This window comes from Muntiacus reevesi, chromosome 7 (assembly GCF_963930625.1).
Source record: "Muntiacus reevesi chromosome 7, mMunRee1.1, whole genome shotgun sequence".
In the NCBI taxonomy this organism is placed as follows: Eukaryota; Metazoa; Chordata; class Mammalia; order Artiodactyla; family Cervidae; genus Muntiacus; species Muntiacus reevesi.
In genome coordinates, this window is record NC_089255.1 from 57,888,747 (window position 1) to 57,911,980 (window position 23,234).

The 23,234-nt window shown below is 45.8% G+C and overlaps 1 protein-coding gene across 1 annotated transcript; it reads left to right on the plus strand.

Moving 5' to 3' along the window:
- Positions 1–283: 283 nt before the first annotated feature.
- Positions 284–22,741, plus strand: HDC (histidine decarboxylase). Its single transcript, XM_065941088.1, has 12 exons — positions 284–562; positions 3,323–3,495; positions 6,856–6,969; positions 7,914–8,036; positions 11,000–11,134; positions 11,390–11,533; positions 12,673–12,739; positions 13,596–13,758; positions 13,851–13,941; positions 17,871–17,969; positions 21,474–21,575; positions 21,709–22,741. Exons 1-12 carry the CDS (start codon positions 532–534, stop codon positions 22,441–22,443), a joined length of 1,977 nt encoding a protein of 658 aa, XP_065797160.1. The 5' UTR covers positions 284–531; the 3' UTR covers positions 22,444–22,741.
- Positions 22,742–23,234: the final 493 nt, after the last annotated feature.

A 23,234-nucleotide genomic window follows, 5' to 3' on the forward strand; every position in this document is an offset into this window, starting at 1 on the left:
AATCCATTGTATTAGATGATAACATCTGCCTGTTCCTGAGCACCCGTGTGGCCAGCAGAACAGCATCCCTATAAGTGCTGTTTCTCCCTCCTGGCCTCAGATGGGGACCCAGTGGCAAGAATGATATTAACAACCTTTGCTACTTACTCGGCACTGCTTGGCTTCATTCTGGGCTACAGAGCTGGGAGCTTTGTGTGAGGCTCGTGCTCCATTGTATGAATCCAGGGGCAGAAAGAAAAGAGGGCTCTTTACCATATCCACCTGGAGGCTGCCTGCTAAGTGCCCTGTTTAATTAGACATGCCTTTTATCCTAGGTTTCTGAACCGGCTAAAGTTGTGATCTCTGCTCCCAACGAGGACTGGGGGAAGAAAGCATGGAATTAATTAAACCTAGAGGAAGAGACATTGAGGGGTGGAGCTAAGGGGGGAAGAGAAGAGAACCCTTTAAATAAAGGGCGCACAGAGGGCTACCCAGGAGTGCATCCTCTACCGTGTCCTCTGCAAGAAGGAGCCAGCCCTGAGCGCGAGGGATATGATGGAGCCTGAAGAGTACAGAGAGAGAGGTGAGCACGGGTGTCCCTGGGCCTTTTCCCCGTGGCCACTCCTAGAAACTGCTACTTAGGCGTTGGGGTGTCTTTTGACTGGAGCATTAGAGCTGACTCTTGAGAGTTGGCCTCTGCAAAATTTTTCCTGAGACGGGAATGTGGGATCAGAGTTTAAAACTTTTCCTAGCCTCTTGTTCATCATCCCTCTCAGGCACCGACTTATGGACATCCACACTGCTGAGCCACGCTCTTTCTTGCCACTTTCCCACAGAATAGGGCATTTGAATTTCTGATCCACTAAATGGGAAAAAGGGGGATCATTCATTTTCTGAAAGAGAAAAGAATTCCTCTTAGTATTCTGCAGTCACTGCAAAAATCTCATCTTCCTGTTTGTTTCTGTGTGACTCTGTCTGTAGAGTTCTTTCATTTAGTCATTCATTCTATATTTAAAGAGCACCTACTGTGTCTCAAACCTTGTGTGATGAGCAAGGCATGGCTGTCCTAAGAGGGGAAATAGGTAGTTGCTTATAATTTCTCTTTTGTAATGTTTATATCCTCTAGTAGGTTTTTTGCGTAAGTCATGGTCTTATATTAAAATCCAACTTTTCCTCTCATCTACCCAGACATAACTCACTAAGTAGATATGTCTTTGCATTTCAGTGGACATTAGCTTATTCCACTGCTTTCCAAAGGCATTCAGCCAAGAGCAGGTTCCTGTGGACATTTATCCCGTGTGTGGAACACAAAAACATTCTGTACAGTCCCTGGACAAGTAGAGGGCTAGGTCCAAGGCTCTCAGAGCACTGGGGGGATGCTGCTGCAGTCGGGAGAGGCATCAGGCGGTGGGAGGGCTGGAGGAGAGCACAAAGAAGAGAGAAGGGTACGGGGAGTTTTCACAGTTTTGTCTGGGGCTAGTTCTGTTCATAAGAATTTTTCATGAGCTGATGCATTGGGAAGACATCAGATTCTCTTTCCTTGTCTCTCTCTCTTGCAGGGAGAAAGGAGCCTAGGGAGTCCTAAGGAGGAATGATAGATATTGAGAGACGGAGAGGGAGAGAAACAATGACAGAGAGAAAGAGACAGAGGCTCTGAAGATAAAGACCTTTTTTCTGCAGAAATGAAGGAAGAAAGAATAGATAATTTGCAGTGACTTCAAGTATTTGACTTGGGTGTTTTTCTTCCTTATTTATTTATTTTTTTCCCTGTTAAATTCTCATTTAATGAAGTATACTTCTCGAACATATCACACTTGTTCAGGGATCAAACGTTAGGGTAGGTATGACTGCAGTTAAGAAAAAAGTAGGGAAAGGAAAGAATACAGTGAAGTCTTAGGGTAGAATTTTCAGAAGATTTATAACAAGTATAATATTCAATCAATGTACCACACTTTCCTATTACAGATTTCATTTTTGGTTATTCACTGGAAGTAGATATAAGAAAAAGGGCACATGATTTGACTCTTAAGACATGAAATCTATGTATGATATACACATAAAATTTGTCTCTAGATTATTTGGAAAACATGTAAAGGAGAATCTTTCATAATAATTGTTGCTTTGCTTAATCGTGTCCCACATTAGCTTTATAAGGTCTGAGTTTTCTTCCTTATTTTATTCGTTCATTTGACAAAATTTTTTGAGCATCTGAAAACTGTTCCAGGCACTGAGGTGTTGGTGGAGACAGAATTGAGGGAGATAAGTTGATTAAGACATAGTCCTGCATTTCCCCAAGATTTCAGGCTAGTGCAGCGTTCTTAGTCTGGGCCTGTGGTTGTACTTTGGGGAGTTCATGCACTTCAGAAATTATATACAAAATCATATGTGTATAAATCTACAGTTTTAATCAGATTCTCAAAGATGTTCACAGGTCCAAAAATGTGAAGAATTAATGGTCCAGTGGAAATGGTGAACTAATAGAATTTTTAAATCTTTTATCAGAACCTGGTGTGGAAGTTTGCCATTTGTGCCAACAAAGAGTATAGGGTGTATGTGTGTGTGTGTGTGTGTGTGTGTGTGTGTGTGTGTAATTTCTGGTTAGAAAGAGCTGCAGTGTTTATACTGAACCTGTAAGGTGATGAATAATTACTCTGTTTTTTTTGAAAAGAAAAACAAAGGTGGGAGAGCTGTTCAAGGTTGATATGGAGAAGGGAAGGGGAGGAAAAGTAAATGCTTTACCTTGGTGAAATGGCAACCCACTCCAGTATTCTTCCCTGGGAAATCTCATGGACAGAGGAGTCTGGCAGGCTATAGTCCATAGCGTTGCAAAGTGAGAGTCACTCAGTCATGTCCGACTCTTTGTGACCCCATGGACTATGCAGTCCATGGAATTCTCCAGGCCAGAATACTGGAGTGGGTAACCATTCCCTTCTCCAGGGGACCTTCCCAACCGAGGGATCAAACCCAGGTCTTCTGCATTGCAGGCGGGTTCTTTTCCAGCTGAGCCACCAGGGAAGCCCAGGGTTGCATAGAGTCGGACACAACTGAGCAACTAACACTCTTACTTTTTTACCTTGGTTTTAGAGTTTGAGGCCTTGGAAATTTTTCCTCTTGTTCATTTATATGGTCACATACTCTCTGCATCATTCATTTACTCCTTTGCACACTTCTTAAATTTTTAATTGAAGACAAGCTGTGTGCTGGGGGTCAGACCCTCCCTGACTCAGCCCATGAATCCATCTCCTTCCTCACCAAGTCTCTGGCCCTAACCCAAGGGTGATGGGCATGGGTTAGCCAGGCCCAGTCAGGGGACATGAGGCTGGCCTCTCTGCCTCTCTTTTAGGAAAGGAGATGGTGGACTACATCTGCCAGTACCTGACAACCGTGCGGGAGCGGCGGGTGACTCCGGACGTGAGGCCTGGCTACCTGCGAGCCCAGCTGCCTGAGAGTGCGCCCGTGGAGCCCGACAGCTGGGACAGCATCTTCGGGGACATTGAGCGAATCATCATGCCTGGGGTGAGATGTAGTCACCTCAGGGTGATTCTGGATGTCAGGGTGAAGGAGGGTGGGTGCTAGGCCTGGAAACCCTGCTTTGAGTGAGATGACCCCCAGCCCCTAGACCACCAACATCCCGGCCTGTCTCCTGGGCATGTGGAGGGCTGGGACTTGGACTGAAATTAGGTTTCTGGTGCCAGGACTGACCTGTAGAGTTGGGTGGGGAGCAGGAGGGAGTAAGAACTGCATCCTAGGGCCTGTCTGACAGAAGGGTGGAGATCTGATGGGATAAGGTGAGTGGTGAAAATTGGGCCAGAGGGGGAAGGATGACTGTGGGGAGCAAGATGGAGAGGGGCGGTGGGAGTTGGTTCCTGGTGCTCCCATTGGCAGAGCTGGGGGTTCTCCTATGGAATCCTGATACGAGCCAAAGGGAATGAGGGAAGCCAAGAACACCCCCCTCTGAGGGCATTCTGATTGTCAGGTTGCAGGGCCAGGAAGTCAAGTGAGTCCTGGTCACTTTCCCCTCTGAAGTGGGAACCATATCCTTCCTGACCAAAGGAGATCTCCTGATGAATCTGCTTTTCAGGAGTAGGGAGGAGCTCCCTTTGAGTCACCTATACTCTCGGTGATAAGGGGCACAGTCTGGTGACAGTGTGAGGGGGGCCGGGGAACTGACAGGCTGGCTGCTGCCTGGGGCTTGTGCTGGGGCCACCGTGGGCTGTGATGGTACCCCAAAGTGCCAGGTGAGGAGCTGTGCCCAGTGCTCCTGCTGCAGGTGGACTGTGCTCCTCCCACCGAGGGGCTGCCTTTTACTGTGCTCTACGCCGCGTGCCAGGCACCATACTAGCTACATTGTGGACTGGTTTGTTTTATCCCCAAACTGAGGCTTGGACAGGTTAGTTGTCTTTCCAAAGTGACAGTTCTCCCTGCGAGGGGTGCTGTTATCTTGATTCCCATGTGTCCAGCCGCCCTTCCCCAGCATGACTTGATACTTGTTCCCGTCACCCCCAAAGAGCTTTGGACTTAGATGGGCCAGAAGTATACCTGGAAGCAGGGGCAAGAGAGTCTTCAAACACAGAAAGTGATAGCAAATTTGTACAAAGGCAAATGCTCGTCTCTGACCATTCAGCCTATTTCACAAGCCTCATTTGAAAATTTCTATATCAGCAAAGCTCTACCAGGGAGGCTAGCTTCCTGATAAGATTATCTCCTGGATTTCATTCTGTAAAATGTAATTGGCGGAGGCACCAACCGTAATTTGCTAGTGAGACCGAAAGCAACTGTCAGAAGAGGTGGAAATGAGCTGATTCATTTGACTGAAAGAAATTCCAGCAGTTGCTGGGGGTGTGGTTAAAGAGGTTCATTTCTGGACCTAGAGGTCTGTCTGTTTTGATAAGCATTCTTCTAGCTTATCTGATCTCATGTATCTTATTAGAACAGACAATTGCCTCTTGATAAGGCCAGGAGGTGGAAGCCCTTCTCTGGGGTTTCCAAAATACTGTCACTAAGCACATTGATAATGAAGACCCAATCTTTCATCTCATCTCTCAGGCTGCACCAGCCTCTGAGAGTTGGCCTGAAAGCAGTTGGCCCTTTGCTTTCTCATATGGGTCAGTGTCTCATTGAAAACTGAGTCAATTTCTCCTTCCTAAACACAAGAAGAAGAAAAATTCTTTTTGCCTTAATTCCAACCTTGGTTAGAGAAACCAAGGGGGAGGCAGGGGGAGAAGGCAGAGTGCCATCCTGCTTAGGTGTTGGGCTCCGGAGTCAGGCAGTCCTGGATTTCTGCCATCTGTCCCTACCAGATGTATGCAATCATGGGGATATTGTCTCTCTCTGCCAGCCCCAGTTGTCATCTGTAAAACAGGGATGATGGTAGAAACTCCTAATAGGAGTACTGTGAGAAATAAGATAAAGCATAGAAAGTGGAAGATGTTGTTATTACCTATGATACCTTCTACCTGGTGGAATTCAGAAGAAGAGGTCTATGACCTAAGAGTCAAGTCAGGATGTGATGGGTTTATCACCATGTGATTAGCTTACCATTAACATCAGTGCTTTACATTTTACAAATTTCTTCCCAAGCTGATTCACACAAGAACCCCAGGAGATGGGATTTATTTTATGATGAGAAACTGAGGTTGAGAGAGAGAGAGGTACAGGGGAGGATCCTGGTTTTATGAGGTCTTAATTGGATGCAAAATTTGGGACCCCCTTAAAGAAAAAAAAAATGAAGAATTAATCTTGAAAGAGACCCATGCAACATAGGACCTTGATGCTTAAGTTCATTAGCTTCACAGTAAATCTACAAGGTCATAGAGCTTGTTATAGCCAACGGGTAGCACTGGAACCTGTGTCCGTGGGCTTAAATCTTGTGCTCTGTCTATACACACTCTCCAGAACACTGTCCTTGCTCTTGAAGGATTAAAGGGATTTGTGCACATGAAATAACTCAGTAATATACTACAATGTTATCTCATGGGCTCTCAGTAGGGTAAAATATCTAGAATGAGAATGTTCCATGGGTTTGGGGAAGGGATCAATGTGGGCTGGGGAAGGGATCATGGAGGAAATGTACTTTCAGTAGCTTTCTAGGAATTAATAGGTTTTGGAACATCGTGTCTGTATAAGTGCCTTCCTTTTGGGAACACAGCTTTGCTCAATGACGTGATCACAGATATGAATGGGTCATGTTTGTAGATTGGTGAGATGAAGCCAGAGGGGGCCGATGAGCCATAAAAAATGTTTCTGAGATTTGTTGTAGGGACTCCTTCAGTCCAATGGCTCCTCCTTTCGTCTGGTTAGTCCAACTGTGGGCTCAAGGGTTAATCTGGAAGCAGGGTCCCATATCTTTGGAATTTCTGTCCTCTGGTCTCCTCTCTTCATCTCTACTGGAAAGCTCAGGACAGCTTTGAGCCCATGCACACTGACCTCTGCAGGAGCTGCCTGCCCAGGGAGCTAGGGATGCCTTTTGCAAATGACTGGATGAGATAAGCCACCTGCTGCTACAGAGCACAATCTCCCCTTCCTTTTATTACTGGATAGGAGTGCTGTGGGGGCTAAGCATTGGAGACTAATGCAAAGAGTACACAGAATCCACAACTCTGATTCCCATAGCGATTTTCATCTTGCATATTCCCTTCTGGTCTTTGCATATGTACAAATGCTTCACTGATGAACAAGCTTAGAATAGGAGAAATGTGGGCAGCAAGAACTGTGAATATGTCTTATTTTTATGGATTTGTGTCACTTGTTTGGTTCTCTTAAAAGTGTCAGCCAATCTCTAGAGTGGGTGCTTCCCCTTGCCAGGAAGGGTCTCTGGAGGAGGAAAGCCCCAGGACCTGCCCCCTGGTGCCACCTGTGTCTATGCTCTGCCTCCAGGTGGTACACTGGCAAAGCCCCCATATGCATGCCTACTACCCAGCTCTCACCTCTTGGCCATCACTGCTGGGAGACATGCTGGCTGATGCCATCAACTGCTTGGGATTCACCTGGGTGAGTAACAGTGGCTGTGGCTATAACCAGTGGTAAAGAGGGCATAGCAGGAAGAGACATCCTGGGACAGACATATTTTGTCCTGGCTTCTGAACAGGGTTTCAAGTTAAATATTTACAATGGCTACATTCTTTGAGCTTAAGCTTTATATAAATGATCTCACCTTATTCTTTAACCCTATGGAACTATGAGTATTGGCCCCATTTTGTAGGAACCAATTAAGAAATTAAGGCTTAAGTAACTTATCTCCCTGAGACCACACAGCTCATAGAGATAGAGATGAGATCTGGACTGACATCTGGTTATTACCAGTTTGTGACATTATCTAAGCACTTTGATACTTAATGATGACATTGTCTTTGAGGGGTTAGTGATATTCCCAAGACTTCCCTTAATAAGCTCTTAAGCACCATCAGCTTTAAATTGTGCCAGAATCCTCTTAGAACAGCTCTGAATTTTAAGCCTTGACTATTATAGTGTGTGTGTGTGTGTGTAGGGGTGTGTGGGTGGGGTGGGTTGAAAGCTGGGAGAATTGCTATCTTTTTCAGGAGGAAGTGGTTTCTTTCTTAGTCCTAAAACTTCCCCTGGCCTTTAGAATGCTTTTCAGTTGGATATTTTAGGGACTTAGGGAGCCAAATGGAAGCAAATGGAAGCCAAATGGAAGTTTCTGGGCCTGTTTGTCCATAAGGTTTTGGAGTCACAGGAGAATTTACCTCATTGAGGATGGCATGAACCAAAGCCCCGTTTTCTTTTCCCCTTTTGGTCTGGCAGAGGATGGGGCACAGATAGGACACAGGACCTGAAAGTGGTCCCTTCTCCCTTCTCAAGGGACAAGATAGGTTAGGCCTAGGGAAGATCAAGGCAGAGACAGTTGTGTTTGGGGGCCGGTGGGGGCATCTTGGTGCCCCGAAGCACTCCAGATGAAGTTGCTTTCCCTTTTTCAGGCTTCCAGTCCTGCGTGCACGGAGCTGGAGATGAACGTCATGGACTGGCTGGCAAAAATGCTGGGACTCCCAGAGCACTTCCTGCACCACCACCCCGGCAGTCAGGGGGGAGGCGTCTTGCAGGTGCCTCCTCATAGCATAGGGACTAAGTAGGAAAAGAAAAGCCAAACTTGCCCAGGCAGTTCTCATGTTTTCCATGGAATTTCTGCCATGTCACTCACACCACCACCATCACTGCCACTGCTGTCACCATTGTCACTACCACTGTCATGACCGACACCATCACAGATGTTACAACCCCACCACAGTCCTTGCTCCCTCCATTGCTGTCACTACCGTCTTGACTTCTGTTGCCTTTAAATGCAGCAACCACTCTCTCCACTCTTTTAGCTTTTTTTGGAAAATGATTAAAATGTCAACAGGGCTTCTGAGTTGGACACGACTGAACGACTTAGCACAGCACAGCACAAAATGTCAAGAGGGTTTCCCAGGTGGCGCTAGTGGTAAAGAGCCTGCCAGCCAGTGCAGGAAATGCAGGAGATGCTGGTTTGATCCCTGGGTCTGGAAGATTCCTTCTAGGAGGGCACAGCAATGCACTCCGGTTTCTTGCCTGGAGAAAGCCATGGACAGAGGAGGCGGGCAGGCTACAGTCCATGGCGTCGCAAAGAGCTGGACACAACTGAAGCGACTTAGCATGCACTCACACACACACACAAAATGTCAACACATGATCACATTTTGGGGATCACCTGATTCAAGTTCCTTAGTTTATAATCTGACAACTCCCCTCTCTTGCCCCGTGATACACCTTATGGTAAGTGGAAAAGAGAAGGCAAGCAGGGACTTTCCCACCCTCCTAGGCCCAGGAGATCCTTGCCAGTGAGAGAAATTAACAATCAATTTATCTTACCCTCTAATCCTGTCTTTTGAATATCTGTCAAATGATAGTTCTTCAAATATTATTTTTTTGTCAAGATTAGTTGCAGCATAGAGGAGCTTGCTGGGTGCCTCCCATAGACTGTGCACATTGCTAGGTACTTCTGCATCTGTAAACCTTGACATTCATGAGGTCGTTGATTCTAAGACCTTTGAGAAGCCCCAAATTCTTGAATTCTGGAATGTGTCATTTTCTTGATTTTATGATTAGGTAGAGAAATAATAAGCATAATTTTTTATTTCCTCAAAGGGTGGATGTTAGGATTCAGTGAATTCATCTATTAAATAAAAATAGCTGTGCTGCCCTGAGATGAGAACTGGGATGTTTGCTGCGCCCATTTGCTAGCTAAGTGACTCCCTCTCTCACTCTGATCTTTTTAAAAAAATTATTTATTTATTCATTTGGAAATTTTTGACTGCACTGGGTCTTTGTTGCTGCACATGGGCTTTCTCTAGTTGTGGTGAGTGGAGGCTACTTTCTGGCTGCGGTGCTTGGGCTTCTCATTGTGGTGGCTTCTCTTGTAGCACACAGGTTCTAGGGTGTGCGGGCTTCAGTAGTTGTGGCCCTTGGGCTCAGCAGTTGTGACACACGGGCTTAGTTGGAATCTTCCTGGACCAGGGCTCAGACCTGTGTCCCCTGCATTGGTAGGTAGGTGGATTTTTAACCACTAGGACCAGCAGGGAAGTCGCATCTCCTTTCAGTCTTGAACTGATTAAATCTGAACCTCACAAGAAAGACAAGTTACTGCATGTTGTAGACCTTCTGGGTTGTTAACAGATAGTTACAGCTTCAGATATTATATCTGGAAGAACAGGCTAAATGTCTGCTGGGCATGATCTTGCTTTTCACCTAATTATCTCAAGAACCCTGTAGGTAAATAGTGTCATTTAAACATCATCCCAGATGTTTGAAACAAGAGCACCGAAGCTCAGAGAAGTTAAAACTTTGCTCCCGGTCATACAGCTGGTGAGTGAAAGAATGAGGATTCAAACCCCAGGCCTGTCTGAATCCAAACAGTGCTTTCTCCTGTATCCATCAGCTCTGTGAACTTGGTTCTGTTCATCTGCCTGAGCATTACTGTTCTCATATGTAGACAGTAATCACGTGATGCAGGTCTGATGAGGAGCAAGTAGGATGGCAGAAAGTACTTTGTAAACTATGAATTGCTGTATGGATAGAAGGTGGAGTGATTATATTATTATTGCTATTCTGCTGGCTTCCTTATTGTGGAGTAATTTTCAGCCACTGAATATCTTATGGGATCTGGTCTATACCACTGTCTGTGACAGTCTGTCAGGCTTTTCAGCAGGGACCAGTTATCTGTAGGTCACCTGAAGATTTCAAGAAGCCAGGACACCAAAGACTAAATGAATGACAAGAAACATCAAGATTCTTGTGAGGTTGCTGAGGTGGCCCCCAGGATTCCCACAGTCACGGCCAGAGCAAAATCCTACCTAATCTTTTTTGGATAATGATAGTCCCTTCTGGGAAACAGCTAAAGAGTTGCAGTCCATTTTATAAATGGAAAAGAGCCTTCTGGAGGGGCGATACTAGCTTAAGGTCACAAGAGCCATCGGCAGCACCACGGAGGCCCAAGTCCTCTTGCCCATGGGCCAGGACCCTCCCTCTCTAGGATATCCCAGTGGAAATAAACTCCGTTTTCACACCTAATACTGGGTTGGCCAGAAAGTTTGAGTTTTTCCATAAGATGGTATGGGAAGATCCGAGTGAAATTTTTGGCCAAGTGAATACATCAAAAAAAATTTATTTTTAAAAACACAGGGAACAGACATATCTACAAGCAGACATGTATCAAGCATTCTCTGGACATTCTCTTTTTAGTCCCTGTGGCCTATAAAGGTGTTGTTGAAAATTTAAAAGTTATGGGAAAGGGAGGTGTCCCAGGAATGCATAGGAGGTTGTGAATGGAGATGGAGAACAGGCATGTGAGCTGGGGGAGAGGGCAGCCCCTTAGGCAGCAGCTGTGTGTGTGCTTCCTCAAGAAGAGCTATTACACACACACACACACCCACACACCCACACACCCACACACACACCCACACACCCACACACACACCCTATGAAGCTGGGGAATTTGCCAAGAGAATACTTGGAGAGGCTACCACTGTGAACCCGTCTTCCACTGCAGAGCACAGTCAGCGAGTCCACCTTGATCGCCTTGCTGGCAGCAAGAAAGAACAAAATCCTGGAAATGAAAGCCTCTGAGCCTGAGGCGGACGAGTCCTTCCTGAATGCCCGGCTTGTGGCCTATGCCTCCGACCAGGTGAGTTGCCCAACACAGGCCAAACCTTCAGGCAGGGCTTGGCTTCTGGAGTCTTAATCCTTGAGTGATTTCCCTGTTTCTGTAGACAGAAGCTCACTGGGTTCAGGGTTACTCAGGCCTGGGAGATTTTCCAAGGAACCTTGGCGGAAGACAAACATCAGTTACTGTATTTGCTTCCCTTCATCTGGTTTCAATGGTTTCTGGGAGTGTTCATTCTTGGATGACTCTGCTAACAGGTTTCCGTGGTCCTTCTAGGCCCACTCCTCGGTAGAAAAGGCTGGTCTGATTTCCCTGGTCAAGATGAAATTTCTGCCTGTGGATGAGAACTTCTCGCTCCGAGGGGAAGCTCTTCAGAAAGCCATCAAGGAGGACAGGGAACGGGGCCTGGTGCCTGTTTTTGTAAGTCAGACCACGTTCTCAGCTTAGAACAGTAGAGTTGGAAGGTGAGGAAGGAATTTTGGCAGAATTCAGGTAAGTAACAGGCTGCAAATAAGAGCCAAAGGATCCTCAAATACATTGTTTTACAAAGTATGAGTTGGTGTGTTAGGAAATAAGTTGTGTGGGTCATGCTGCTGCTGCTGCTAAGTCGCTTCAGTTGTGTCTGACTCTGTGCGACCCCATAGATGGCAGCCCACCAGGCTCCCCCCATCCCTGGGATTCTCCAGGCAAGAACACTGGAGTGGGTTTCCATTTCCTTCTCCAATGCATGAAAGTAAAAAGTGAAATTAAAGTTGCCCAGTCGTGTCCGACTCTTAGCGACCCCATGGACTGCAGCCTATCAGGTCCATCCATGGGATTTTCCAGGCAAGAGTACTGGAGTGGGTTGCCATTGCCTTCTCTCTGTGTGGGTCATAACCAGCATTAAAAGTAAAAAACAAGAAATAGAATAGAAAATATGAGAGTACCTTCCTGTATTGAGAATATGCATTGTGTGGTAAAACTTTTATCTCAAATACACATGTGTATATGTCCTAGGTGGCTTTATAAAAGATATTTCTTGCTGTTGTTGTTCAGTTGCTAAGTTGTGTCCGACCTCTTGTGATCCCGTGGACTGCAGCATGCCAGGCTTCCCTGTTCTTCACTATCTCCCTGTGTTTGCTCAAGCTCATGTCCATTGAGTTGCTGATGCCATCCAACCATCTCATCTTCTGTCACCTTCTTCTCCTTCTGTCCTCAATCTTCCCCAGCATTAGGGTCTTTTCCAGTTAGTTAGCTCTACACATTAGTTGACCAAAGTATTGGAGCTTTGGCCTCAGTCCTTTCAATGAGTATTCAGTGTTGATTTCCTTTAGGATTGACTCATTTGATCTCTATGCAGTCCAAGGGAATCTCAAGAGTCTTCTCCAGCACCACAATTCAAAAGCATCAGTTCTTCAGTGCATAATTTCTTACTGTGGGTTGTGTTAAAATATAGTATGAAATACCCCCTGTTCCAGTCAGATGCATGGGGTAGATAATGTCTCTGACAAAATCTTTTTTCAGGCTGAAGTGTCACACAAGCCTATCTTCCCATGTTAACTGCCTTTGTTTCCCCCCAGGTCTGTGCGACGCTGGGGACCACCGGGGTCTGTGCATTTGACTGCCTGTCAGAGCTGGGCCCCATCTGTAAGTGTCTGCCCCGTCTGGCTAGGAAGACAAGTGATGGGTTTTAACATGTTCCCTAGAGTAAGAGCCTGAAGCCAGCTCAGTGGCATTCTCCTGTCCCTCCTTGGTCAATGCACAGAGCGTGGGAGGAGTCACCAGAGGTCACGAGTGCCTTCTCCCAGGCAGCCAGGTCACCGCTTCTCCCAGTGGGGGACCGAGCTGACCTCCCTTGCATCCTGTCCTCGAGGCAGCAGTGGGAGGTCCTCAGATCTCTCAACCCTCTCCCTTGTATGTTGAAATCTGCTTAAAGCAGGGTGTATCCAAAGCACAGGGTGAATGAGGCATAGTGGACTATTTTCTAGTCTCGGCTAAGAAAATGAAAAGGGTAGGGTAGAGTCATCCCCTGAGTGGGGGTGGGGGCGGGCTGGGAATAAAGGCAGAAAGGAGCCCAAATGTGATTGTTCAGAATTCTCGAGTGAGAAGCCCACTAGGAAAGAGAGCCCCTCCCTCTCTAATGTTTGTATTAGATGCATTAACCTTGTTCTCTGGGCCAGTGGTAAGTTGGGTTCTGTTCCAGAAAGCTCTGAGTGGGGCCCAAGAGGGTGTCGCCCCTCTGGTCAGGGAGAGGAAAGGCTTGTAGGCAGGGTGCGGCCTGTAGGCTTTCCCCATAGGGGCGACCGTGCCTCCCTGAGCCCCACGCCTTGCACTGACACCCTCCCCCTGTGCCCACGTGCCGCTGTGTCTCATTCCACCCCGGGCATCCTTGCCCAGTCCTTCCCTCGCAGCTGGGCCAGGTGAAAGATGCCTTTTAGCTGGCTGGTGACAACCAACACCCGCCCGCACTGCTGCCCCCAGCAGGTGACGTTTGCCTCCTCAGGTGCCCGTGAGGGGCTGTGGCTCCACATTGACGCCGCCTATGCAGGCACTGCCTTCCTCTGCCCCGAGTTCCGGGGCTTTCTGAAGGGCATCGAGTATGCCGATTCCTTCACCTTTAACCCTTCCAAGTGGATGATGGTGCACTTTGACTGTACCGGCTTCTGGTGAGTGTGGCAGCCGGGCTCCCAGCGCGTGGGAAGGCCTCGCTTCCTCCAGAGAGGCCTGAGCCCACTGATGCCCATTTGGAACCCCACAGGGTCAAGGACAAGTACAAGCTGCAGCAGACCTTCAGCGTAGACCCCGTCTACCTCAGGCACGCTGACTCGGGCGTGGCCACCGACTTCATGGTGAGTGGTTGGGCGTGGACAGCCTGGTGGCCTCTGAGATGGAAAACTGACTGCCTCTGACCCCCCGAGGGCCTCCTTCCCTCACATTCTGAGCCCATCCCATAGTATTGCCGCTGTGTACCTTCACATTCAAACTGCCTGGGCATACAAAATGAAACACAGAAAACTGTATAAAAAACCCTAGAAAATGTGACCAACCTTTGAGGCAGGGTGCAAGTTTCCTAAGTATTTGTGGCATTTAAAAATTCTCCCAATTCCCTTCTGCCTCCGTCCTGGGTAATCTTTTCTGCTTACTCCCCAGCAGCAGGGCAGGGTGGAGAATTTCCATAGGCAGGAAAAGAGGCTCCTTGCTTACAGCACTGTCCTTTTGTCCCCGTCGAGGCACTGTGGGAAGCTACACGGTGGGGATGGGGCAATGGGTACCCTTCCTGAAGTTCTGGATGCCTCCAAGCATTCCTCCTGCCCAGTAGCTGCACCTGTCTCTGGATGCTGCCCACATCCTCAGTCTGTACTGTCTCTTGGGGAAATAACATCTTCAGATTTACTTCTCAGTCTGAAGATGGGTCCTTCCTTTAATTATAGGGGAGACAGGGATGTAAGAGCTTCCCAGGTGGTGCTAGTGAAAAAGAACCCCCTGCCAGTGCAGGAGATGTAAGAGATGTGGGTTCGATCCCTGGGTCTGGAGGATCCCCTGGAGGAGGACATGGCAACCCACTCCAGTTTTTTTGCCTGGAGAATCCCATGGACAGAGGAGCCTGGTGGGCTACAGTCCATGGGGTTGCAGAGTTGGACATGATTGAAGCAACTTAGCATGCACACAGCCAGTGATGTAAACTAGTAAATTACATATAACATAGCCAAAGTGAGGGATAGTGAGGTGAACTGGCTCTGAGATTCCATACAAGCAGTGGACTTTTGGGAAACTTAGTGAACCTCTCTCAGCCCTGACTTTCTCATATGCAAAATGGGCATGGTGGTACTGGTGTCATAGGGTATTGTGAGGCTGCAATGGAAACATACATGTAGATCACTTATTACTGGGAATGTGGTACATGCTCAATAAATGGTAGGCATGACACTTCTAAAAGCTCTGCTTTTAAGCTGCAGAGATATGTTGTATAGTAAAGAGATTAAGTATGTAGGTACCAAAGACAGATGACCTGTATTTGAATTCTGGCTTCTCCATTTATTAATTTGTGTGGACTTGGGCAAATGACTTAAACTATTTAGGTTTTCTCATCTATAAAATGAGGGTGATAATAACAGTACTGTCTTCTTAAGCTTGCTGTGAGGATTGAATGAATTCAGGGAAGCACAGACAGCAATGCCTGCTATCTGTGAGTCATTTTTTGTGAAGAGACGGTTCTTCTCGCCTTGGGCTGAAGCATCTAGCCCTTTTAGTCCTAAAATAATCACTCTATCCTCTCTTGATTATATTGGTTACCATCCCTTGGACCAGTTCATATTTCTTTTGATTTTTTTTTTTTCGAAGCTTTTTGATTAGAACTTCAGTCAATAAGCTTGCAGTGGTCGGGCAGGACCCTCCAGAAGTTGATAAAAATAGAAGAATAATTGTTCTTTCATTGCTGCTGCCCTGTGTAGTGGGTTTTCAGTATTTTTTTTTTAATAAAAAAATGCAGCAGCCCAAGGGCCAGAAATCTTTAGGGATAATTCTGGGTTTTTCTCCTGAGTATGATATGATGCCTGTTTTCCTGTAAGTAAACTTGGATCATCATAACTTAAGAGCATTTTCTTACTTTGGCCCATTTTGGATTTTATATTACTTTTTGTGTTTTTGTTTTTTGCCCACAGCCCTATCCCAGGATCTTCTTGTGGCTCATTTCCATCAGTTTTAAGATTTTATGGTGCTCTGTCTCTTGCAGATCACTCATAAAAATGTTAAATTGAACTTTTCTTAGCACGGATCCAGGGGAATCTTACTATGAATATTTCTACAACCAGAAGGTGCTACTTTATTTTTTTTCCTCCCCCACCTCTAATCTTATGGATTTTGATTTTCAAATCTTGAAGCAGTTCCTAGAAAGGTGAAGCTGCTGTCCCTTGTGATCCCAGGGGTCTTCACTGCTGCCCTGATCCATACCTCAAGCTCTTTTTCACCCAGGTGACTGAAACTTTAAATGAAAGCTCAGCCATTTTAAGATGAGCCAGGAATAGAGCAGCAACCTTGTAGAGAAGAGTTGAGGACTTCATCCTGGGACCCTGGAGCCTCCTAAAATCAGGGCTAGATTCTTCTGACATCAGGAAGCTTCCTCTTCTCCCCACAGTTAGTGGAGAGGGCATTGTCTTGTCCTTGGCAGGGAGACTGGCAAAACCTTGATAGGACATAGAAAAGATTTGGGGATACCTTGAGTTAAAGAAGAGCCATGTCCAAATTTCCTGTTCCAATAGAAAATGTCAGCTAGAATCACCCTCCTGGGTCAGCATGGATTGATTTCAGAATAGTGACAAGAGAACAACTGAGGGATATGAACGGACTGTAAAGAAATCAAAATGAAAATCATCTCTGCTTCTCATTTAATTTGCTGGTCAATTATTGTAGTCAATTGGCCATAACCATTTGGAAAACTATATTTTTAGGGAAGACCACTATTATCCATTCAATAGTCTACATCTGGAGTGTCCATCTAACAAAGGGTCACAGGGATTTTTGTGCTGTATTCAGGTTTTGATGCCCTCTGCTGGTAGAGAAAGTCCCCAAGCTGGTCATCAACACTAGAGTGTTTTGCTTGGAAATCAAAGGCTTAGTACTTGATACAGAGAAACATTGTCCATCAACCAAGGGGTCATGTCCAAACTGTGCCTGAATCCGGAACTGGGGTGAAGGATGCAGATGTGCACAGTTTTGAGGATTAGGCCATTCTGTGAAGGACTAGATAGATATTTGATGGAACAAATATTTATTTTTAGTCAACAGAAATTGTGGCAGAGCTTTCTGACACTTGAGGAGGAGGTCATTTGAACTCACAGTACTCATCAGGACAATTGCAAATATTTTCCAAACCCTTTGCTCTGTTTTCAGACCCTAGAGACCAGTGTGGGATTGGTTTGAATGTTTTCAGCTCTTTGGTGCCCGCAACCTTGAACTTTAGGCTCTGTTGGACTTGGTCACCGGGAGCAAAGGGTCAGTTTGAGTCTAACAGAGGCCGAGATATGCTTGCTTATTTGAAATCCGAGGACTGGAATGCTGCCTCCTGAGGACACGGGGATGTCACAGGGAAGATCAGGACAGGACAGTAATATTAAGTAACCATCATCTTGGTTCTAGGCAGAAATGCAGCTGTGACTGGTGGCTCACATTTTATCATCTAAATAGCCAACACCTACTAACAGTTTCCTGTGAAACTCTTCACTCTGGTTCTCTTCACGCCACTTCCCTGGAGGTGCTGCTCATTCTTGTCTCATGAGGAGCCAGTGAGGCAGCAGTGCCCAAGGGCACAGGTAGCAAGAGGCAGAGCTGGAGGAGAAACCCAGGTTTTCAAGACTCAAGCATCTGAGCTCTTGACCCCCATACTGTACATTTTTGTAATAGAAATAAAACTTTATTTTCTGCAATTCAAGTAACTTAGGTTCTTTTTGGAGAAAGTTGTATTTCACCCTATCTTGAATTTCAGCCTGGGATGAACCATTTAAAGTAGCATTTAAAGCAAAATGTCTTCTCCTTGGTTCAGGGTCATGGACTTGGTGTCCACCTGTGCTGCTCTTAGGGCCAGCTTCACTAGGGTTTGGTCACATGATGAAGCGGCCTCCGGGTAACTTGCCTGGCTTCTTACCAATAGGCTCGGGAGTCATGGTGACAGCGTGCATCCCTGGAGGGCTGTGTGGGCAACAGGTGATGAAGCCTGGGGGGCTGTGTGGGAGCAGCAGGGGTCCCTGTCTTTAACCCCGTGCTCTGTGTTCCTTTGTTCTAGCACTGGCAGATCCCCTTGAGCCGGCGCTTTCGCTCTATTAAACTCTGGTTCGTGATTCGGTCCTTTGGGGTGAAGAATCTTCAAGCGCATGTCAGACATGTATGTAGTGGGCAGACGTGGGTGGAGTCTGGGCTCTCTTTGTAGCCTAATGGGGAGGAAGGCTGGTTTCTGCTTTGCAGACCTGCCCTAGGGACTTGTGATGTATGACTCAGATGTCTGGGCCTGTTCATGAACTCCTGGGACTTGATTATTCAGGGTGGCCATCTGTTTGTTAGCTAGAGGATCACTGAGCAGAATGTGACACCAAGGGCTGGGTGGTGTCTGTCCTGCCCACCTGAGTGTCTCACCATCCCTTCTGCTACTATCGAGCACCAGGGAGGCATGGCCCGAGAGCCTGGTTTGCAGAGAAAGAAATAGAGAGAGAAATAGAAATAGAAAGAAAGTAAATAGAAATAGAAAGAGAGTAAATCAAAAGGCAGCATGTCCCCAGGGTAGGAGCCTGTGTTTTAAATAATTATTTGGATTGTTACAGCTGTCTGAAAATGTTAGTCACTCTCATGGTTATGCCAGAAACCTGGCTCTCCTGGCTTAGACATGTAGACTGACAAAGTCTGGAACAAACTTCCCTGCATTATGTCAATAGGTATTTACTGAAGGTGTATTTGGTACAATTTATTTCAACTCAGTTCAACAAAAAAATTATTGGGTTAGGAAAGAGACCCAGAGGTGACTGAGATAGGTACAGTCAGTCATTTCTTGTTTTTGGTTGTTTGTTTGTAAACCTTCATATGTATTAAACCTGCACATGTGATAAAATTGCACTGAACAAAATACATGCAAGCACACACACAGGTGAGTATTGGTAACTCCCAATCTATAAAATTCATAGATTGTGTCCATGTCAATATGCTGGTGGTGATACTATAGTATAAATTTGCAGGCTACCATCATTGTAATAAAATGAGTAAGAGAGTCTGTGGTCTCTCTATGATTTCTTACAAGTACCTGTGAATATATAACTACATAAAAATAAAAGTTTAAATTTGTTCAGACCACATTTAAATCTTGTCGGTAAATTTCGCAATGACAATCTCACTGAGACGCCTCTGTAGGGGCACTTCACAGGTAGGAAACTGAGGCAGGTGGGTGCAGTGACCTGCAGTCTGTGTTTTGTCTGAGATTTTTGTCAAGCAGCACTAGACAAAATGGCTAAGGCTCTGTCATATTCTTCCTGGAAGGGGTGGAACTTAACTAAGAATTTTTGTCAGCAGTGTTTTCCTCTCATTTTTACAAGTGCCCATGAGAAAGACAAGGTTGTTGAATAAAAGCAGCAGGCTTAATCCAAAAATGTCGTCCTTTGTTCTTCTGTGTGTCTTTTCCGGTCCACCTTTCCTCTAGGGAATTCCTTCCTCCTTTAACAAACACAAAGCCAAATGAAATGGCTGAATCAAGAAGGATGACTGGCTTACTGTTGGTAATTTTACATTTGTTATTAATATGAAGGTGTTGGTTTACTGGGTGCTGATCAATGAGCGGCTGTCACCCAGCCTATTGAGGGACATGAAGCACTTTTGCACTCTCTAGATTGATCTTCAAACTCAAGACTGAAATGGAGTCGCTAGGGGATGAGGTGGTGGAGGCTACAAGTTGTCAGGAAAATGCTTTTGCTTCCAACTTAGGACTGGATGTTGACCTGCAGGTGCTGGCCCACTCCCCTCATGCTGCCTCTTTCCAACTCAAAGTCCCGGATTCCCATCAGCTCCCTTTTTCCTGCTCTAGGCCCAGACTCTGGGGCCTGGCTTTCAAGGACCCGGTTATCAGCCTCTAAGCTCAGGCTTGTCCCTGGCCATTCCAGCTCCATCCTCAGCGTGCCTCTGCACCTTCACCCGTGTGTCACCCTCCTGAGCCACCCCCTCCTCTCCAAACGATGGAAGGAGATTAAGTTCGGCTTCTCCCAGGAGCTTCCCTCACTATTCCACCTGCCGTCATCTCTAGATTTGTACCTGAGAGGTCTTACTCATGTAGATTTAAGAAAAATTTACACAGAAAGTTCTCAGATTGGTAGGGCAAGATGGAAATGGGTTTGGAGGGAAGGAGGTACAGGGGGAAATGATGACAGAATTAGAAAGTAAATTGCAAAAGATAAAACAGCTGGAAAACACTTAGTGGAGTGCTTCCCCTGAGAAAGTTTTAGGACTTGAAAATGAAAAGTGCTTAGGCAGAGATTGGAGATAATTTTAAACAGACCATGCCTTGGAGAGAGAAAGTGGTTCTGGATCAGGTATGCAGCAAATCAAAAGGATTGTTGGCTAAGTACTTTTGACTTCTCTTGAAACAGAGAAGCCAGTGTGAGAGTCAGGTAGTAGCAATTACTTAGCAAATAGTTTATTAAGATCCTTCTGGTTAAGTGGGGAAATTTTTAAAAATGAAAGGGCAAAAAAAAAAAAAAAAGGGCAAGTTTTAGCCTTATTTAGTTAGTAATTCTAAGAAAAAAAATAGGAAATTAAAAATGATAACTTCAGTGAAAGATCAATATGGTACAAAGCTTTAAAATTATTTTATTGTGGTAAAATATAGATAACATGATTCCTTAAACTTTAATCTTTAAAAAATTTTTTTTCTTTCTTTTTTTGAAAAAACTTATTTAGTATTAGGGTAGAGCCAATTAATGATGGTGTAATAGTTTCAGGTGAATAGCAAAGGGACTCAGCCATACGTATACATGTATGCATTCTCCCCCAAACTCCCCTCTCATCCAGGCTTCCATATAACATTGAGCAGAGACAACTCTAGCCATTTTTATGTGCACAATTCAGTGGCATTAAGTACACTCACAAAGTGTGCAACTGTCATTACTATTTCCAGAACTTTCCCTTCATCCCCAGCAGAAACTCTGTACCTGTTAAACAGGTTTAAAGCGTTCTCCATGAGGATAATAGGTAAAAATATATTCTTTGTGGAATATCAGAAAAGAAGAGGATAAAGGGCATTTGAGGTGAAAATGTTCGAGAGGTTAGAGGAAGATGGAGACTTAGGATACGGGGGCAGGGCTGTCAGCAGCCCACATTGTGCCTTTATGTGCAGGAGAAACAAATGTTACTTCCTCTGAGCATGTGCACCCTGCAAGAGGCACCTGGCTGGGACTGTAGAATGTGGGCTGGCCCCCTTGGCCAGTCTGGAAGCTGAGATGCCTGAAGCTGGTTTATGAGGGCACATTGCCTTGATGGCAAAGCAAGTGCCTTCTGGGAATTCCTTGGTGGTCCATGGTTAGTGCTGTGTGCTTTCACTGCTGAGGGCCTGGGTTCAGACCTTGGTTGGGAAACTAGGATCCTGCAAGCCTTCTCTTTCTGGGGGTGGGTTGAAAGAGGGCCTTGAGATATGAGTTTTCAAAGTGGAGCTAATGTGACAAGAAATACAGAGCCACTGGAGGTTTTACAGCGTGGAGCAAAATCAAATGGAGAAGAATATTAGGCAGAAGTCATTTAGGTCTCCTCTATGGTTCAAAGGTGTGATAGCTTTAAACCTGTTCAGCAGGGTGGAGGTTTATGCACAGTCTTCCCTTCCTGTTAATAATCTCAGTTCTCTTGATGTTCACAATTCTAGGGCACGGAAATGGCTAAGTATTTTGAATCTCTGGTCAGAAATGACCCTTTCTTTGAAATTCCTGCCAAGAGGCACCTTGGCCTGGTGGTTTTTCGTCTCAAGGTAATGCCATCTTCCATCTCACGTGGAGGGTGTTATTTGGTGACTTTCAGCCTCTTGGAAATGTAAATACTGGGCTTCTGGGGAGGCTTACTGGGAATAATGTGGTATGCTCTTGTCTTTATCCTTCAAACAGGGTCCTAACTGCCTCACAGAAAGCGTGTTGAAGGAAATAGCTAAAGCCGGCCGTCTCTTCCTCATTCCAGCCACTATCCAGGACAAGTTGATCATCCGTTTCACTGTGACATCCCAGTTCACCACCAGGGATGACATCCTGAGAGACTGGAATCTCATTCAGGATGCTGCCACTCTCATCCTGAGTCAGCATTGTACTTCCCAACCCAGCCCTCAGGGGGCAAACCTCATCCTCCAAACCAGGGGCCCCAAAGCCTCGGCCAAGGAGATGTCCTTTCCCCCTGTCAACGGGGCAGGCGATGACCCAGCCCACTTCAGCAAGATCGTCAAGCAGCCTCCGCGTGTGGGAGCCAGTCCTGTGCGCCGCCACCTTGAAACCCTGCTGCACCCACCGGATGACTGCTTCTCTGAAGAGGCTGCAGACGTCACCGAGCACAAGCTGTCCTCCTTTCTGTTCAGTTATTTGTCTGTGCAGAACAAGAAGAAGGCAGTACGTTCCCTCAGTTGCAATAGCGTGCCTGTGAGTGCTCAAAAGCAACTGACCACAGAAGGCTCCGTGAAGAATGGCGGCTCCTCCCGGGTCAGAATCTTTTCTAGGTTCCCAGAAGAGATGATGATGCTGAAGAAGAGTGCCTTCAAAAAACTAATCAAGTTCTACAGTGTCCCCAACTTTCCTGAATGCAGCTCTCAGTGTGGGCTACAGCTGCCCTGCTGCCCTCTGCAGGCAATGGTTTAGACCAGGGGGTTCCGCCTGGGTCCATAAATGTGTTTCAAGGAGTCTAACCTCTTAAACTTGATTCTGAATTTATGTGCTTATATGTGTGCGCATTTTTCTTGGGAAAAAGCCAGTGATTTCTCATGAACCTCATAGAGGTTCATGACCTATGATAGGATTCAAATAGAGAATTAAAGCCAGCATGGTCCAGAAGACTCTAGCAGGCTGGTCAGAGAGAAAGGGTCTAGGGTGGGGCATTGATGGGCAGCTTCTGTGGTTTAGCTTCTGACACTGAGACTTTGAAGTCTCATGAAACATAATGTGGAAATAAATTGTGCTTGTCTCTGAAAAAAATTATTCTGTGTCACTCAATTGACCACTGAAATACTTGTTTTTCTTTTTCCATTATGGTTTATTACAGGGTTTTGAATATAGTTCCCTGTGCTATGAAGTAGGACAGGGAAGGATTTTTTTATTTATCCATTCTGGATATAATAGTTTGTATCTGCTAATTCCAGATTCTCAATCCATACCCCCATCCCTACTCCCATCTTGACAACCACAAGTCTGTTCTCTATGTCTGTGAATCTGTTTTTGTTGCGTAGATAAATTCATTTGTGCCATACTTTAGATTTCACATATAAGTGATATCATATGGTGCTTGTCTTTCTATTTCTGATTTACTTCATTTAGTATGATAATGTCTAGTTGCATCCATGTTGCTGCAAATGACAGTATTTCATTCTTTTTTGTGGCTGAGTAGTATTCTGTTGTGTATATATATATGTGTGTGTATGTGTGTATGTATATAC